General features: G+C 36.8%; 1 protein-coding gene across 1 annotated transcript in view; it reads right to left on the bottom strand.

The window, feature by feature from the left end:
* Nucleotides 1–15,698: 15,698 nt before the first annotated feature.
* Nucleotides 15,699–21,122, bottom strand: part of LOC139727542 (thialysine N-epsilon-acetyltransferase-like) — a 5,885-nt gene continuing 461 nt past the window's right edge. The window contains exons 2-5 of the mRNA XM_071638516.1: nt 20,491–20,695; nt 19,516–19,683; nt 18,208–18,248; nt 15,699–15,911 (exon numbers count right to left, since the gene is read on the bottom strand). Coding sequence (XP_071494617.1) covers nt 15,699–15,911; nt 18,208–18,248; nt 19,516–19,683; nt 20,491–20,608 — 540 coding nt within the window. The 5' untranslated portion in view covers nt 20,609–20,695. The remainder of the gene's footprint in view (nt 15,912–18,207; nt 18,249–19,515; nt 19,684–20,490; nt 20,696–21,122) is intronic.

Consider the following 21,122-nt stretch of genomic DNA (forward strand, 5'->3'; position numbering starts at 1 on the left):
TTTTCTTCTTTCTTTATTTCTCCCCCAAAGTTGTGTAGAGTTTAGAAAGTCCTCCGCCTATCAATTTCAAAATTATACCATATATGTATCGTGTCCCAAAGACGACAGATCTAATAAAATAATTGTGATCAGTCGACCGTGACGTCGCTATGACGTCATTATATGAAATCACGTTTTCATTCATATCTCATTAATGCAGTGGAATTTCTCAGTGAAATTTACGTCTCATTGGCCCGAATTCACGAAGGTGGTACATATGAAACCATGGTTTAAACCATGGACAAAAACCATGGAGCGCCAAGTGTCGCACGGAATATTTCGTTACGAAATTGGTCATTATTTTCGTCGACAAAATGACCGTTTCGTTCCAGAATCATTTCATGGACGAAATGTTCATTTAGTTACAAAATATTGCCATTTTCTTACAAAATAATTATTTCATCGAGGAAACGACTGATTTCGTAACGAAATATTCCATGCGACACTTGATGCTCCATGGTTTTTGTCCATGGTTTAAACCATGGTTTCATTTGCACCACCTTCGTGAATTCGGGCCATAAATATAGTTCAAGTCAAGCTCTTTCTGCTCATGTTCTCAAAATTCATCTTTCGTATACACTTAAAACGTACGCGTTCTCGCTCGTTGAAATGTTGACATGCTCCAGTCGAGCTCAAAATTTATTTGGGGTTTCAGACCATTTGGAGCATTTATTTTTTTTTTTTATTAAAACAATTGGACAGACGCGTACGCGCGCGCGCATATACGCACGCACAGCTCATATGCAATGGAAATTTCCCGTTTTTTTTCACACGGATCGGATGTCTGAAATGTCAAGGAATTATTCTACCAAGTTTCAAGTCAATCCGATTCAATATGACGTCATACGGGCCGGTCAAGGTTGTTGAAATTCCGCGCGCGCGTTAATGGCGATAATAATGTGCCAAAAAACCGCCAACTTTAAATCCAATTTTACTTGTCAGGATGGACGGTGACCCCCCCCCCCCCCCCCCCCCCATTTTCTTTACATATTCTGAAAACTGATGAGTTGTACATGTCATTTCATGGGTCGGCGATGCTGGAAAAATGATTAAAAGATATCAAATTTCTTTAACGTAAATTTTCAAATGACGTCATCGAATTTCAAGTTCACTCTAGCGCATCTCACTTATCCTTTGCCGATTTTCACCCAGATTTCAGTATGTTGTAGCTTATTAAATGCTCTTTCATAAATGTGCCATCACAATTTTGATTGGATGATCTCGTGAAAATGGATTGAAAGTAACCTTGTCAAATTTGACCAGTTTACGTGTTATCTATAATGGGAGTGCAGTTTTTCTGGAAATGAAAATTGACATGATTATCTTTTTCGAGCACTAGCTCACTTATCCTTCAGTGAATTTCTCCCAGATTTTAATTTGTTGTAGCTGAGACTTTGGGCTATCGTAAAGTACCCTCCATTTTTTCAAACGATGTAGGGATCATGCCGAAAAACCTTTTTTAAAATTGGCACTTGGCTTCGATGTAACGTCATTTTGCTTAATACACAGAGCCAATGGGGGATGAAATAGGTCAGTGCATAGCGCATCGGACTTTTAATCTAAAGGTCCTGCTTGGGTTCGAGCCTCACCTCTGCTTTTGGCTTTTTTTAAACACTTTTTCCTTCTTTCTCTTTAGTTAGTCTTATTCTCCCTTCCTAACTTTATCTTTTTCTGATCTTTTTTAATTCTCCTCGTTCAAATTTCTATACAATATACCTTAAAGGACAAGTCCACCTTCATATACATTAGGATTGAGAGAATGCAGCAATATTAGTAGAACACATAAGTGAAAGTTTGAGGAAAATTGGACAATCCGTTCAAAAGTTACGAATATTTTAAGTATCTGCGCAGTCACTGTTGGAAGAGAAGACTACTACAGTGTATGACGTCACATGCGTACAACTATATAAAGAAAATAAAAAGAGAATTTCACAAAACTTTACTTTTTGAGCAAAGTGCACAGTTCTTCAACTTGCTACTGACGTATGTTAAGGGTAATATTATTCCCCCTGCCTTCTGAAAGAGAGAAGTCGAGTGTTCTTTTGTTATGGGAGAAAATGGAAATATGTGGAATTTTCTTTATTCTTTCTTTTTATCCTTGTACTCATGTGACATCTCAAGCTATAGTAGTCTTTTCATCCAGCCGTGACTGAGCAGAAACTTCAACAATTCATAACTTTTTAACGGATTGTCCGATTTTGCTCAAACTCTCACTGATGACTCTATTGTGTTCTACTAATATTGCTGCATTCACTCAGCCCACATGTCTATGAAAGTGAACTTGTCCTTTAACATTTTCTTTATTTTTCTTTCTTTCTTCCACTTTTTGTGCAATAGATCAACAACAACAATGGCTACCAACCCCATATTTTGCACATGTTTAGTTCATGTCACGAACATCATTTCATAAAATAACAACTACTTCCTAAGACACCATCTTGGGTAGGTAGAAAATTAGGGTGAAAGGTCAAAAGTGTTTGATCCTGTATCTTGGTAAATACACGTCCTATATCTTTCCCACATTTTGCACACGTATAAGGAACATGTTGCAAGAATCATTTTACAAAATACAAATTTGCTCAGATACCATCTTGGCTGTGTAAAGTGGGGTCAAAGGTCATGAATAAACTTAATTCTGTAATCTCATTAGTGTGCTTCTGGTATCACCTTCATATTTTGCACACACATGGACCTCGATAGATGGATCATTTTGTAAAATAACGACGCTTTGGTCGGACGCCATTTTGGCTGTGCAAATGGGGTATTATCTCTATGGGAGTATACATTTTTTCTGGAAATGAAAAATGACATGACTGTCTTTATCGAGCACTAGCTAATTTCTCCTTCCTTGAATTTCTCCCAGATATTATGTTGTAGATGAAACTTTGGGCTATCGTTCATATGATCCATATTTTTATTGGAAGTCGGGATTACGTCCAAAGACCTGGTTGAAATTGACGCTTAGCTTCAATGTCGGGAGATATGTCTTTCTTTCGGTGACTTTCTTTGCAATAGCTCAAGAAAAACACGCCCTTTCACCCCACACTTTGCACATGCTTAGTCTATGTCATGCACATCATTTCAACAATTAATTCATCAGACACCGTCTTTTGTAGGTACATTAGTGTCAAAGGTCATAAATGTTTCTTCGTCCTGTATCTTGGTAACTGCTTGTCCTATATTATTATCTTTGACATTTTTGCACACGTATAACATTTCGCATGAATCATTTCATAGATTAACTAACTTTTGCTCAGATGCCATCTTGGAATAGATCGGATCACCAAATTTGTCAGTGTTGACAAATTCAAATTTAGTTTTATATAACTATTGTTCACATTTTGTATATTTAACAATACTTAAAACTGACTGTATACTAACATTTTACACTGGTTGTTTCTGTCCCTGTCTCACATTTTAGAACTATTTGAAGCACTTAAGCAAGCCTTTTGTATATCTTCAAATGGGAAATAATGCTTTTAAGTGCATATCGGACAAACTTTTCTTGAAATATCTGTAAATTTCTGTATTTGTTACTGATCAACAATTTATAAATCAGTAAAATATGCTCTCTGCAATACTACCTTTTAAAAGACATTCCAGTAATTTGCAGTGGTTACAATATTTGACACCTTTGTCGTAGCAATTAAACTGTATACAGTAATTCTCTCGCTTTTATGCATGATTGGAAGAATTTCTAAAATGACAAAATAAGTTTGGGAGCAATTACCTTGAAGTCAACAGTGTTGTCAGTAGTGAAGAGGAGCGACGAATCGTAGACGAAACGTGATTTTGTTTGACTCGGAGAAAGGATCTCAGAGTTGACAAAGAGAACCCATCCGCAGCCCATGAAAAGCTTGCCGAGAGAAGATTGGCAGTCAATTGGCATCTACACGTATCTCAGACTCAAGGAAACTATTTAAGTCCCTTAAAATTGGTTCAACTCACTCGAGCTCGCTCACTGTCGTATTTTCTCCCTTTCAGGCAGAGATGTGCAATTACAATGCATTTGCAACTTGTGATGTTATTTCCAATCGCCATGATTACAGGGGGCGTGTCCGAAGCTGGCTGCCAATTGGTAACTGGCTGATAAAATACATAGTAAGTGCAGGTGTGATTGGTTGCCAATGAAGGCGACTTTGAGAGTTTTGTGCAAAGGATTTTTGCACACACACAAAAAGAAAACCTTTTTCCCTTTTCCTTTTTTTTTAATAAGGGGACTGCATATTACAAGCTCTTATTTTTAGCAGTCCCCTCCATTTCCTGCAATTTTGTTTCTACCTCTATACCATAATGATATAACATTGTTTTTTCTCCGTTAATAATTCACCCGTGTCTTTATTACATGTTATCATGTTCATCACATATTGTTGTACCAATTTTGTGATATTATCTGTATTATGCGAACATTTCATTGTATTCTTGATTATTTGTTTGTTGGAAATCAAATAAATCAACTTGAACAAGTCGAAGGCGTGGAACAAGATCCTTACCTTTCCACTAGGTCATGCGCAAAGAGGGTATATATTATTATTACTATTATTATTATTTTATTTGGCAGAAAACCTGCAATACATAATCAATTACAAAATTCAAAATAAGCAATCAATACAATAACTCAAAAATACCTTCACACTGAATGCACCTGACAGGGCCGCCAGGCATCGGGAAAAGTTAACTAAATAACTGTAGTCCGCGGACCGCCAGGCGCATCCAGCGTTACAGATTTATGTGCCACTGATTATCATAATAAGATATTCATAACTGTACCTTTTAAAATCTCTTACATAAAAATACAAACTATGTAAAAATCCTTGTATATTTCACAATGTCAAATCGCAATTTACAAACTCATGATCACACCGACAAAAGGGTGACGTAGTTACAAAACAGATCCCTTTACTCTCCCAACCCTTCCCTCACACACTCCCAAATTAAAAATCCTATCACACACACAAAAAAAAAATCAACCACCCGCCGCCCCCCCCCCATATTTCCTAACAAAAATATTTATTCATTAAAATAAAAACCCTGGATATGTGTCTTTAACCCCCTTCCCTCACAAACACCCCCAATCCAAAAAGCAAAGTGATTCAGAAACACAAAATGAGACTACAAAATACAATATCTGCGAAAATGAAATAAACAATAAATATACTGGACAAGGCTCAGTGGATTGGCTGTAGTTGTCACGAGGGCATTAAACAAAGCCGTAAATCTCCGATCGACTCGTTTCTTTGTCTGTCTTTAAGTATGTTGGTTTGTTCATTTGTATTTTGTCTACTTGTTTTAGTCAGATACTTTCGTAATTAGGGATATTTGAAATAGACCAACAATGAAGGGTTAGGTGAGTGTGACACTTCGTGAGAAACTCTAATGGCTAAAAGACTTCGTCAACATCATTTTTTTTTTGACGGTTGCCTAAATAAAAAGAAAAAAGCTTGCTCATTGTATTTTTTAATTGCAAGTTGAAACCTTCCTTTTTAAGTCCCATTGAAACAGATCCTAGTGAGTCCTAATAAAATCAAAAATAAAAGAATTTGTAAATTGCACTGAATTTGGAATGGGTTAAGTTGCTGCAGGAGTTGTATGTATCTATAATATATAATGCGTTTTCTGGGTAAAACCAATTAGTGCTTTTCAGTATTATGTACAATGATGTCTATAGACGAAAGTGAAGGGACGGTGCAGGTTGGGTTCATTTGCATATTACAACCGTGTATTGTGTTTGCAGTCTCCATTGTTTTTATCGAAGAGTCTCGAATAACAATGAATCTAGATTTGGAGTTAAAACATTTCATAGTCAAAGACGAAAGAAATGCGAGGCAATACAAAGATCCACAACGCCAACTAAAAACAGATCGTAAAACATGTTTTACATTAAGATGAAAAGGGCCACACACATAGGGTTTTGCCCCACATTGAGCAAAAAAATTGACACAGAGGATGTTGATCCACAGTTGCGGCATCTAAAATGATTACATTTGGACAAGACATTATTGTTCAGGTGACACGAGCATTAAAATACACTGACATTGTAGATTTTAAGTTCGCGGCCATCATTCACGTTGTGTCGCTAACTTAATGTTGTTTGCAAGGTTACGAACTCAGTTTATAAAAAAAAAAATAAGTTTATGTTTGATATTGCAAATTTCGTGTAAGGATTCTCTGTAGATCAGCCTCTGGGAATTTACGCCCTATATACAGGAAAAAAACTTTATCTATGTAGATTTATTACATTTATCTCGTCATGACGTTTTGTATAAATTCTCTTATATAAAGCTGTATACTAGTATACTGTACTGTATTTGGCAATTCACACATTCAATGTCTTGTTATGTTGATGTATTTTTTTTTTCTTTTCGTGAAACGTGGAGTATGGAAAAACAAAAAGTTAATGTTTTAAACAAGGAAAGATCGAGAAAATAATTATCTTTAGGATGATCTAGTTGCGAGAAATCATGAAGTTTGTACTGATTCCTTTTCATATCAGGGACGGAAGTGAAATCACTGTACTATTAAAGAGGGTGATATTCTGTGACGGCGATAAGTTTTGTTTCTCCATTAGTCTCTATGCGAAGCAATTTGCAAAGGTTGCTAATTTTGCACTCGAGTGTTATGAGTACCAGTACTATTACAACTGATGTTTCCCCATGTTTGATTGTTTGTTTTTGAACAATATTGTGAGGGTGTGCCGCATGCTTTAATTTTGATTGGCACAACGTACAATTACGAGGACCACTACACGCGATAATTTACTATAAAACTGGGCCCTTATTATCTCCTTGTGAGTGATCAATGTCACAATCAATCTCTCAATTTGCTAACAATTTCCCACATTCTTGGCAATGCAATATACAATTAGTACAACACTTGTATTTTCACCCTCATTACTGTCATAGATAGAATCTGCGTCTTTTTTTAAATTTGTTGTGCAGTGATAGGTCGTTGATTTTAATCAGTGATTCCTAGTCATTTATATTGTCTATTGACGTCAAAGTGTAGTTTGATCTTAATTGATATCTAGTTGGATGCATGTTGTCAACGTCCAAATAATGGACCAGCTTTGGCAACATTGTCTCTTAACCCAGACGTATAAGTGGGTACCCACAAATGTTGGGGTGGTAATACTTCTCTGGGAGATCAGTGTTAACATTAAAGAGGCTTTATATACCTGTGTAAATGCAGCAACACCATACAATTAGAAGTATATCGTTACTATTATCAGTATCATTAAAACTTCCAAGCTGTGTAATTTGCCATGCAATAAACATTTGCAATATCAAAAGAACAGGCGAAATTATTTTTCATAATTTTCCGCAATACAAAGATCCACTACACCAATATCATTATATTCATCATCATCATCACTTTATCTGTCATATATATATATATATATATATATATATATATATACATATACATATATACAATTATATATTCATGTATATCTGTTTTTCAATGTGAACATTGTTTGCAAAATAATCAGGTAATCGTTATTCAGGTGATCCAAAAGTATACGTCAGACTTCATAGCAAAAACCAACCAAACAAAACAAAACAAAACAAAAACAAACAAACTTACAATTTGAAATTTCTAAAGGTGCAATAACATTACTTTTATTTTTTTAAGTATATGCATACTTTACTTGGCATCCAATGTGACATTTTTATTCACATCTGTCTTCATTACAACTGAATTACATTACTGACATCCTGCACTGAACAATGTCTTTTGATGTGAGAATGAGCTTACACAGCTCGTTTGCTGGTCTTATTTGGCTGCACTTGGCTCCACTTTGCTTGGCTACACTGCATAAATCTTTAAAATCAGACAATGGGCCAAGAAATCACATAGCAGTCTATATACTATAACTTATGTTTGATCTGAATACCTTTTGTGTAACGGAGTTATGTTTGATATATATGAGTTTTATAATCACAAGTTGTGTGATACTCACGCAATGTTTTTTACTAATTATGTTTCATGACAAGCTAAGTTTTGTGAAACAAGGCATGTAATTTTTATAGCACATACATTGTACATGGTAATGTGCTGAGAGTTAGGTGCAAAAGCTCCATGTGATAAAATTTGTCAATTTGATATTTTTAAAAATTCATGCACAACGTACACGTGTATGTTACTACACTGCACGGTTCTTCTTTTAAAGCAGCATGTTTTGTGTATTTTTGACAGTTTTATATAATTTCACTTTTGTTTTTACTGACTTCTTGCAATTTTCGTCACTCCTCCATATCTACATACTCAAAGCACAGCCATTACTTGACAATGATCTGCTCTGTTCAACTGGTATAACTACATTTTCCCCTTTATTTGAATCTCAATAATCATTTGGGATAGAATTTAGGAGTACAACAGCTGTACAAAACAACCAGTTATGTTTACAGTGTATACTGGTATAGCTACATTTTAACTTTATCTGAATCATGAAATCATTTAGGACAGAATTTGGGAGTAGAACAAGTGTACAAAACAACCAATTACATGTACATTGTATGTGTACAGTGTCCTACATTTACTTGAATAATCACATCACTGTATAAAATTCATGCTTTGCAAATGGATCTATCTAAACATTTGATGTAGTTTTGTGCAAAAACTGTGATGTGACCCTCAAAAAAAGGCAAGGGAGAGACAAGGAGACCAAGTGATCTAGCATGAGAAAAGCTTTGAAGAGATCAGGCTCGGCATTCAAGATCCACAGAGCGGTCAAGTGAAATGTCGACTAAAAGATGAAAATTATCTGATGCACAATACAGATTGCAAGAAGCTACAAAGAGGAATCAGAGCAGGCAGGACCATGAATTTGTCTCTAACGAGCTATTAGCAGAAAAACAGAGGAAGTCAGTAATGCATGAATGCATGAATCAAGATTGTCAGTCAGCTTCACATTTCTCATTGCACAAGTTATTCATCACACATCAAAATAGAATCATGAGCTTCACGCAACTTTGCATTATTGTTGCGAAGGGCATTAACAACTTGACAAATAAATTGTTATGCCCAAGTCTTTAGTCTACTAAGAACTCGAGGCTCAAGGAGCTTTGTTGTAGCTCAGTGAACAACACCACAACCTCCATGTTCTAGTCCAACAATTGGAGGGAGTGCTCTCCACACGTTTCCCATCTTTTGCACATCATAATTAGGACGGTGCTCATGCATAAAGTACAATCTCATTAGCAAAGAATGATTGCTCACATTCATGTTGACTTTACAGTCTCTTGTAATGACATAAAAATATACTAAGTGTATTTCAGTTCAAAAGTAGTGTTTTGTAGATTTTTTATTTGTACAATTAAAATATCAACCAGAACTACACTATAAAATATAGTCTACAAATTAAAATTTGTTGTAACACTTTTACTGCACTTATACAGAGAACAAAATCACTTTTCTTCCTTTGGTTTTTCTCCCCTAAAATCTGCCTTTCCTGTAGAGTGAATTTAATATAACACTAGCATTTACAGGGTTTGTTTTCATCACAACTTTCAGCAGGCAGTAACACAACCAATACCCGTGTACAACATGCAACAATCTAAAAATGATCAGCATGTACATATCGAGTATCATATAATTAATCTGTTGCTACAGTGTATATCATTTGTTTTCCGAGTAAGAACAAACTCAGGTACTGAAAGCTCTTAATCCTGACCCATTCACACGTGAGAACTAATTTCCACACCTGAACGTTCACACCAGGAGTGGGCACACAATGTACCTTCATCATGTACAGATCTATGAATTGAATTGAATTGATTGCTTTATTGTCCACAATGCGAAAGTGGAAATGCGCCTTCCACCAGCGTTACACACAAGAGATACAAACAGATAACAATTGTTCATTGAACAACATATACGTCACAGATTACAAATAACATGAAACATAAATATTTTGCATTACTTGTTGCAGAAAAATAAAATAATAACCATTATATTTATAATACATATAACATATATCTCATTCAATTCATTCATTCAAATAAATTCTATAATCATTATACTTATTATCAGAAATTAAACTTTCAGCAGATCTTCCACTTCTAATCATTTTTTTTTTCACATATATTATGCCTCTAGGCCATAATGCCTACCAAATTTAATTTCAATTGCTTCAAAACTGTGGAAGTTGTTCACTCCACTAGATTTCAAAAAACAAACAAACAAACAAACTAGAAAAGCACTCTGAGAGCGCAGACCTCGGCCAAGCATGCAGCTCATTTCCACCACTGATCTTGTTCTTCCATAGAGATATCAGTGATTTCCACCCATACGTACTTAGGCACCATGCTGAAAGTGTTTATAGTGTGCTGAAAGTCGCCCGATTTCCCAATATAGAAGCCTTTGTTACGTCATAAACCCTCAGCTGCACGGCGCGCCTCGCCCTAGCAGAAACTAGAGCACGCACTTTAGTGCGCGCATGCAAACCTCAAATACGCGCAGCCTGAACTCTCCGAAGTTCATTGATCCTACCTGCCAAAATATAAAAAATCCTTCATAAATTCCCCCAAAATTCTCGGATCACTGCCAAAAGTTAATCATTTGTTACTTGTGTCATTCTGAACCTTTCCTGCAAGTTTCATCCCAATCCGTTAACTACTTTTGAGTTATTTTGCACACGGACAAACTAACTAACTAACTAACGAACGAACGAACGAACGAACGAACGAACACACAAACCAACGGTAACGAAAACATAACCTCCTCCCATGGCGGAGGTAACAAACAAACAAACAGACAGACAAAAAAAAACAACAACAACATGCGGTTACCATTTCAACCCTTTGTCAAATACAAACACACACAAAAAAATGTCTTGCATAACTACACCTATAAATCATCATAAATACCAATTTTAATGATTGCTCAAATACTATGGGAATTATTCAATCCACAAAATCATAATAAGATTATGATTACCATGGCAATGCTTTGTCCAACAAACACCCGTGTAAAATTATGTGTTCCACATCTATACCTCAAGGCCATAGTGCCTACCAAATTTGATTTCAATTGCTTCAAAACTGTGGAAGTTGTTCACTCCACAAGATTTAAAAAAAAACATGCAGTTACCATGGCAACGCTTTGGCAAATACAAACACAAAGAGTGTCTTGCATAACTACACCTAGGGACTGAACTAACTCAGGACACTGATTTATAACTCAAGTGTCCTGACCCTTTCACACATGTGAACTGATTTCCACACCAGAAAATTCACACCAGGAGTCAAAGCATATGAATCTTCAAGCATAGATCAGATGCAGGTACTGAAAACTCTCTGTTCTGACTCATTCACATGTGAGAACTAATTTCCACATCAGGACATTCCCACCAGGAGTGGAGGCATACGCATCTTCAAACACAGATTCAGGGACTGACAACTTCCTTGTCCTGACCTATTCATAGGTGGGAACTGACTCCCACACAAACACGTTCACACCAGGAGTAATACTGTAAGGTGTGAACTGACTACCCCACCAACACGTTCACACCAGGAGAAATACTGTAAGTATCTTGACACAATTTCTCCTATCCAGTGAACCAGAGAGCCTCTGGCTGTTTTCGCCCATACCAAGAATGTGTAATTTGAATCACGATTTTAATGACCTATCTCTTGATTGATGATCTAAATGATACATTTTGGTCATTGTTTGTGCAGACTGGAATCGGAAAGGGTGATTTGAATTGCATTCCTATTGTGATTCAAATTACGTTCCGGAGGTGTTTTCCATTCATGATTTACCAGAAGCATGGAAAGAAACAGCAGTGCATGCAAATTGACCTCTGGGTTGTGTTTGATTACATGTCTTGACCTACGTGAAAACAGCCTGCACCACTTCTACATCTGTAAAACGTGATTACAAAGAAGATTCAGATCTACAAGTACAACCAACAAAAACATGTGTTGTTGTTTGCTTGCTGTCTCATTGCTGAGGCGCAGAAGAAAGTTTACCTTCATTATGTGTAGTCAAGAGTACATATGATACATTTGTGTTTGTACAAAAGGTAAATCATACAAGGGCTGTTGATTTAATCATTTACTAAGCTACATATTTCAGTAAAGTTCACACACATAACCATTTCTAGTTTTCCACCTATTTTGATACAATTTCTATTTTCTTTCTTTTTTGTGTGGTTTGACACTTTTTATAAGTCAACTTGATCAAATAAAGAACGAAAGTTGTGAAATTGCATGTTATTGACACCGATTTCTGGGGAATCATTCTGCTGCTTACATTATAATCATCCAAAAGATCAAAATGACATATCTGTGGCACTAAGATTCCTCGTAATAATCGTAATGATGCAGCATAACATAAACTGTGTACATGGTAGTCACAAGACCTGAATTTTTTTAATACTGTTTTTCTGGGGAATCAGTCTGATGCTTATATCCTGGTCATCCAGAAGATTAAAATGGCATACTTATGGTATTAAATTCCTCATATAATAATCATAATGATGCAGCATAACATAAACAGTGTACATGAGAGTCACTAGACATGGAAATGTCAGTGTAGAAATCAAATGCACTCTGTGTATAGTAACATTTGAGGCAGATGACATTCATGAATCAATAGAGTCTGAATTTCCTACATTTATAACAAAGCAAAGGTAAATGCCAATTGAAGCAATGTTACTGCATATTTCAATACAGTAATGTACATTACATGCCAGTAACCTTAACCTAAAATCAATGCCTGCTTATCCACTGTAACACCTTATGTTCTCCCAATACCCTGTGCAATTCATTTAAGAGAAAGGAAGATGGACTGTCATTTCATAATGTGCAGGTGTGTGCATGTTATTCTGAGATTGCATATGAAGACATTTCATACTTAGGTAAATTATCATCAGTTTCTGTACACACCTGTCTTATGTGCTTCTTCTCGTGACGAAATACATGTAATACAAACAAAACAGTGATCCACAGGTCTTTTATAACTCATAGACATAAAAAACTAATGAGAGCCAAATAAACCTATTTTGCCAATAATAACCTATCCAAAACTTAAACAGCAAGATAATTCAATGAAATAAGAGAGTGATCGCAAAATGAGTAAACTCCATTCTTACTCATTTCAGGTATTTGTGATTAAAGCTGCAAAGAAACAAAGAAAATGATAAGAAAACATGGGATATTTATAAATTTATAACTTCAAGAATATTCCAAGGTTGTTTTGTTACAAGTAACGATCACTTGAAAAGTGTTATTATGCTCTAAAAGTGATGATGGATGTTACTTTCAAAGGTTAAAAAATGGTGCTTACTATTACCCGTTGTGCTATGAAACTCTTCATATGTTATTTCCATCCCCTTCTACTGCCAAACCACAATTTTATCCTGTAATCTACTTTCACTCTTGTTAACTGCTAACAAAAACAATGACAAGGTTTCCATCTGCAGATGTTATTTCCTGTTGATTCCATGATCCTTACTCCTCAAATGACATCACAATGTTCTCAATGGATCACTGTTTTTCTTGGTATGCCTATTGCTTGTATGGAACTCTTTGTCTATTTTGACATGTTTTTCAAATGCAAAAACAATACAGCTTGAACAATTTCATTTTAAAAGAGATAGTTACTTATGTTTGTAAATCTATGATGTATCAGTGCTGAGGGCTTAAACCCCTTTGTGTGAAAAAACAGACATCTCTCAATATATTGGATAGAAGTAAACTCACACCAAAGTATTCCAAATTTATTAAGTATACTCTATGTGCCCTTCATTCACATGTATATACATATATTAAAGTCCTAATGGAATTTGTTATTTCAAACAGAGCAGTATCTAAAGTACAGCATTAAATTGTATCAAAGTACATTGTACACTGTATGTAGCGAACACCAAGAAGCCAAAACATAGTTCTGGTACGCCTGCAAAAGTTGTCAAATTTCGCTCCCAAATGTGAACGTATGCCTAGGAAATGTGCGGAATAACGCTGTAATAACAAGATATTCGATGGGTAACGACGAAAATGTGAAATATTAACCAAAAAGGTTCAGTCTCAGAACTTACCCAAACAGGGTCAGGTTAAACTCGGACTCGGGGATAACTCAGCCTCGCTTTGACGGCGGGCTGAGTTGTATTGGTTGTCCCTCTGGATTGTACAGTGTTTTACTTATCGGTACTATGGGAGCGGCCTGTATAAACTAGCACTTCGCGTTCTCACTACTGCAGTAATGGTCCGAGTTGTTAAAACGCGCCCATCAAAAAACCTCTTTGCCGTGCATGCAAAATTAGTGTGCGCCTATCAAGCACCTCTAAAAATAATCAAAGACACTTGATAAACAATAACAAAAACTTCAAAGACAGCGCGTCTCAGGTGAGGTGATGTGCGTATAGGCTTGAGGACCACGCGCTGCCCATTTGTTTTGTACAGGATTAGCACGCACTTTCCTGTCTGTTCAGTTAGGCCTCGTGTGGTATTATACAGTAGAATATGGCGATCACGAACTGCACGCAAATTGTCTGAAATAGGGTGGAGTTTTCCCTGAGACCGAGTTAGTCTGGATCCTTCTGGAATAAAAGTCGGTTTTCCGACTTTTATTATTTTTCTCAAAATACTCCAAAATGACTCATCATCCCGGCAAATCGCGTCAGCCAGTTAAGTTTCTTTGTAGACTCTTTCGATATATTGCAAGCAAATATGAAATGGTGCCAGACGGGTTCTCAAACCCTTACCAAAACTATGTTTTCACTTTAATGTACCACATTCAAGTTTACTGTAATAGAAAGAGAGTGAAATATTGCAGATCAACAAAACAGAAGCTTCTTCCTCTTAATAATAAAAAAAATAAAAAGTTTCGGGACTTAGCTGACAATTCCTATTTACACTGAACATTGACAGTTGGTGGAAACTACATATGCAAACTAGCATAGGCAATTATAGCTTGACTTCATATCTCTCCCATTACTTGGTACAAAAACACATCGTCAAATTTTTGTTTATAGTCAACAATTTAGCATCAAAAACCTTTTTGCCTGAAGGTCATCCTTATTACAATACTACATTAATTTCATGCAAGGGATGCAACTTATTACTGTATATGCTGAATATTTCGCAAGGTTGTTATTTTCACAAATTTCGCCAGTCAGGTGCTTTTTGCGAAATTAAAGATATGAAATTAAAGATATAAAATTGACACACGCATATATATTTCTCCATTCAGTACAGTACTCTACGATCGTGAAATCTAACCACTCGCTAAATTGTCAGGAAATCCTAATTCGCTATATATATGGCATATACAGTATACCCTTTATGTTAAAAACATGAAAATCCAAGTTTATGTAAAGGTCTGTGGGACTTTTGTGAGGAGATAAGATCATCACCTTCTTCATTCTGCATACTAAATGGATGATCCTAATATCAAATGTTTTGTGAAAACATGGGAGTTTCAAGTTCATAACTTTCTTGTTTTAGATCCAAGCTACATGTACAAACTTTATTATAGCCAATGTAACAAGTGGAGCAGAATTTGTACTGTAATACTGACAGGGAAGTGGAAAAGCTGTGACATCACATCAATGATGTGATGTGATAATGATGTAATATTTGAAAGACTACACTGTCCTCCTGCATCAGCGCCCTTTTGCTTCCGAATTCATGACACGATGCTATTTTCGGCAGGCATCACAAGCGAAAGTCTAACTTGGTATTTTCCCCTACCTTGACCATGTAATTGTGGGCAAAGTTATGTAACTGTTCTTCGAAGAGCGTGATGTTGTGCCACTCTTCCTTCTCTGTCAGATTTTCCCCTCCAAGTCTGGTATATAGCGCCCTCGGTCTCTCATTCCAGGCAAGGACGATCCAGTTCATGCGAGTACATCCTTGTGCCACTGCAGTCTAACATCAGATGGCAAAATGGAAGACAGTTTGCATGGACAGGTATTTCAATATCCCCAACAAATATCGAAGTTTCTCAAAGACTTAAAGGGAAAAATCCAGTCTAAATATGACTTAGTCTGACAAAGAAAGAGTGAAATCTTACGAGTTCAACAGTAACAAGAGACCCGCGGGTCTAGCGCTCACCTGAGTATCGCAAGTTCACCTTTCACGCAGTCACTAATCATTATTCACAGCTCTACCAAAATTTGACCAGGCATTCTCTAGTAGAAGATGAAAATGTACAGTAAAGGCCCAATTTTTTTAAGATTCCTGAATTTGGGGGGATTGGGGCCCCCTGGGGCCCTCTGGGTGGGGCATGGTGCCCATTTTGATAAATTGAGATCCTGACCCCCTAGGGATGCTACCTGCCAAGTTTGACAAAAATCCATCATGAGGTTTTCAGGAAGAAGATGAAAACGTACAATTCAGGCCCCCATTTGGACCCTTCCAACCACCCCCCCCCCCTACCCAAGAGGGGCACCCCTGGATCTCCTATGAACAAACTTGAAACTACAGTCATTAATGTACTCACTCATAGTATTATCTCAGCTCTATAACTTCTGATTCTAGAGAAGATTTATAAAGATTCTTTCATTTGGGGGGTTTCGGACCCCTGGGGGCCCCCTGGGTGGGGCATGGTGCCCATTTTAACAAATTGATATCCTAACCCCCTAGGGATGCTACCTGCCAAGTTTGGTGAAAATGGGTCACCGGGTTCTCAAGAAGAAGACAAAAATGTGCAATTTAGGCCCCATTAGGACCCCTCCTCACCCCCTCTCCTGGGTCCCAAGGGGGGCACCCCTGATTCTGCCATGAACAAACTTGAAACTACAGTCATCAATGTACTAACTCATAGTATTAACTTAGCTCTATCACTTCTGGTTCTAGAGAAGAAGATTTTTGCGGATTCTTTAATTTTGGGGGGTTTGGGCCCCCCTGGGGCCCCCTGGGTGGGGCATGGTGCCCATTTTAACAAATTGAGTTCCTAACCCCCTAGGGATGCTACCTGTCAAGTTTGGTAAAAATGGGTCATGGGGTTCTCAAGAAGAAGATGAAAATGTACAATTTAGGCCCCATTAGAACCCTTCCCCACCCCCCTTCCCTGGGTCCCAAGGGGGCACCCCTGATTCTGCCATGAACAAACTTGGAACTACAGTCATCAATGTACTAACTCATAGTATTAACTTAGCTCTATCACTTCTGGTTCTAGAGAAGAAGATTTTTACAGATTCCTTAATTTTGGGGGGTTTGGGCCCCCCTGGGGGCCCCCTGGGTGGGGCATGGTGCCCATTTTAACAAATTGAGTTCCTAACCCCCTAGGGATGCTACCTGCCAAGTTTGATGAAAATCGGTCTTGGGGTTTTCAAGAAGAAGATGAAAATGTAAAAAGTTTACGCACGACGGACGACGGACGACGCACGACGGACGAAGGGCGATCGCAATAGCTCACTTGAGCCTTTGGCTCAGGTGAGCTAAAAATTTGACTGAAATCGGATGAAAAATAAGGAAGTTATGACATTTTAAAGTTTTGCTAATTTTTGAGGAAACAGTTCTTGAATGGTTAATATGAATATTCAAATGATGGCATAGTGAGCATGTCACCCCCCCACAACTTGCCATATAGTTTGTACATATATATCTCAATACCAATAATCATCTACTTTCACAAAAGAATCTAAAATCGTCCCATTCAGTACATGCACACACTTTACCTGAAAACACAATAAAGAATAATTGCTGTGAAATATGATTTTAATCAACGCTTAACAGATTCCTTTTAAGAATGTAATGGCAACCTGAAACTGCGGCTTAAATGGCATGAATGGTGACAGAACTATATTTTGTTCCAAGCATCAATAATAATTACCTGGCATGTGTCAAAAACAGCCAGTATTTGAATGTAAAAAAAAAAGAGAGATCACATATGACTGTATCTAAATGCAACAATCTTCAGATTTGCAATGTGAGAAAATATAGCATCAAAACATAATGCAAAAGAAAAACTTTATCAACTGAAAACCAAGAACTGTCATTGTCATTAAGGGTTGAGTGAAAAATGGCTTCATGTAGTATTTTTTTTTTCATAATATGTTGTGATTTACACTTTTTGTTTCTCACTGAAACTCAGGATTTCCATGTATGAGTTTAAAATATAGTATACAAAGGTATTTTGAGTCCTTCATTAAACTATATACATGTACAGTGTATTTAACATTATTCCATGTTTCACTATTAGAGATCTGTTGACTGTTACCTTTGCAACTGCCTGCATAAGCGATGTTCCAAGACCTGCTCCTGTTAAAAAAATTTAAAAAGGAGGGTTTGTATCACACCTGTCACTACTAAAAGAATGATATCACTGAACATCAATTTCCTGCTTTTGGCATTTTTAGATGCTTTAGACTCTATATTATGTTCTCCTGAGATGTTGTCAAAAAAAAAAAAAATAATAGTAATTACCCATGGCAAGAAATCAGGCAACCACATTAATTAACAGTTTTGAGTAAACTGGCTTTGAAATTTAGATGAAATCAAGCTGTATTTTATAATTGATATGATTTATAGCGCCAAATCCACTCTGCAGAGTGCTCAAGGCGTTTTATATGCTTTAAAACTACAGGATGGAAATCAAAAATGATAGACCACTACCAAAGTGTTTTGCAAACCAGGAAAATTTTGCTTCCTTCAAAAAATGTAATACAGTAGGGATGATAAAGACATGAACATATTTTATTCACTACATTCTGTCTACATGAATTCATACTATTGTAAGTAACATGTCAACAATAGATATACACCAGAAGATACAGGGTATTGACCTTCTTCACCAAGTGAGAAGTTTACACTCTCATTACAGCACTGTCTTTCATATGTACACACAAAATACCAAACCTCTCTGGCATGCTATTGACACCATATTCCTTGTGACTAACGATAACACTATTGAGGTTCAAACATAATACTGTGCACAATGAGTTACAGGTTGTATGCACTTTGAATGTGTCCCGATTCCAATCCTGCTGATTTTTTTCACAGATCTATTGCTTAAAATCAATTGACTTTTTTCCTCATGAAATTGCCTACTTCTTTGTGTACAATTCCCAGCAAGTCTTTTTAAGTACTGTGAACCTTGCAGTATCCCCGTGTAAATGCATAGGTTCTCAACCATCTCCTTACAGCATTCTGGAATGCTGCCCCCTATTGACAGGGGATGAACCAAATGTGATAAACCATCTGGGCTGAATCACATTTGTGCATTATGCACAGTAGTACAAAACAAACTGTCAGATGGCACAGATACCCAAAGAAACCAGAATGGAATTCTGAAGTTTTCTGAATTCTAAACCTTGTGAGCACTGCTGTTCGAAACTGGCAAAGTGGGGGAGCAGATATTCATGTGAAAAAAAAAAGAAAAAAAAAACCATCGAGGACGAACTCATTTTGTTATAACATATACATTCTTCCCACAGACAGCTGCCCAAATGTACTTGGGACTAGTCTTCTATGGGTAAGCACGTACTGTACATGTTACTATAGTCATGCTAAAACTCACAATGATTACCTCTATGCTTTGGTGTGACATAAACGTCATCTAGGTAAACAGTTCGTCCTTTCCAGCTGCTGTAAGTATATGAAAATGATGTGTAGGCAACAGTCTCCTTGGTAACGCTGCTCTCGGCTACCAGAAGATGAACAAAGGGATGCTCGCAGAATGCATCTCCTCTCAATTCTGCAAGGTCACATACAAAACAACAATAAAAAATGATTACACAATCACGGTATGCACTATCACTTCCATGCGTGTTCCCAAATTATGCACTGAGAAAGGTTTTAGAGTAAGCACTGACTAGCAAAAAAAAAATTAATAATAATTTGTGATATGTCTAAAATTGAGGGGAAACAAAAATATTTTAAAAAATAATAAAACATGAGACAGCTTATTAATGCAGACTTGGGGAAAACATTAACCAAAAGATTCATCTGAAATGCTGAAGGGAGGAAGGGAGAAACAAAAACACAAGGAAGAAGGTAATTCATTAGTTCCTAGATTGAAATGGCAAAGATTAGATGCAAGATAAAAGTGCTTCGGTATGACTATCACAGCTTTATAGAGATTAATTTTGTGGACTCAATTAATATTTAGCATAAATATCATCTCCAACACTGCTATCCCTCTTCCAATTTCAAACTCTGACACTGAAATAAGGCAGCTCTTGAAACTACTCCATTGATTGTCAAAATTATTTCCTGCCAGAAAAGGGAAATCAAATAGTGGGCACCCATAAATAACACTTTATAATGTCTATAGGCTTGCCTTGTGGGTGAAAACTCAATTTACCAGATACAATATATTTCACTAGGTAATGTTGCATACAGGATTTCACTTTATGGGTTTTATTATATGTGTAGCCTTTTGCATGCTTGAGGACTACTTGGCAGAGAAAATCCTATAGCATTTCACTCACAGTCCAAAGCTCAAGTCACTGGCACAGATAGGATTTAACTATGTTCAAAAGTGCTTCAAAAATGATCTTACTGTCTGCTGTCATTTCCACTTGGTCTGGCATACTTTCGTAGGCAGCTAGCTCACTGATCAGTCCAACGATAGCCTCGCAATCGTCTGGCCCAGCTTTTCTGATGATATACGATGCCATGGTCACCAAATAACTTCTGCTGGATTACATTGACCGTCTGGGAATCAAGGTTCTATCAAATATAATAGTTGCTGTAAAACCTTCGGACTGAAGAGAGGTGGGGAGGAGATACGAGATAAAAAAATAGCGAGTAAAAACAAACACTCAAAGCACTCATAATATGCCATAGTTATGGGTAAACTCATCCTCTATCACCCTCATTACAATATGTACAAGGGTCTGAGTTTACCCATTAGGCCGAGTTGTTGCCCCTAAACTACGGGATTGGTAGGTGAGAGATATGTTTCGGGAGATTAAATAGCCTACCTACCTACATATAGGCTATTTAACCTCCCTAAACATATCTATTCACCTACTGCTTAGTATCAGGTTTCACTCATCCTAAACAAAATACATTTCATCGGTATACCCTTGGCCTTGCCCTTGGTTCAGGTACAAGTATGTGGTGTCGAATCTCTCACCAATCCCGGAGTTTAGTTGACCGACAACTTGTCGGTCAACTATGTTAAAACTC

Source organism: Diadema antillarum, unplaced genomic scaffold, assembly GCF_040938485.1.
Source record: "Diadema antillarum isolate AM-2024a unplaced genomic scaffold, OU_Dant_1.0 seq00000136_RagTag, whole genome shotgun sequence".
Classification (NCBI taxonomy): Eukaryota; Metazoa; Echinodermata; class Echinoidea; order Diadematoida; family Diadematidae; genus Diadema; species Diadema antillarum.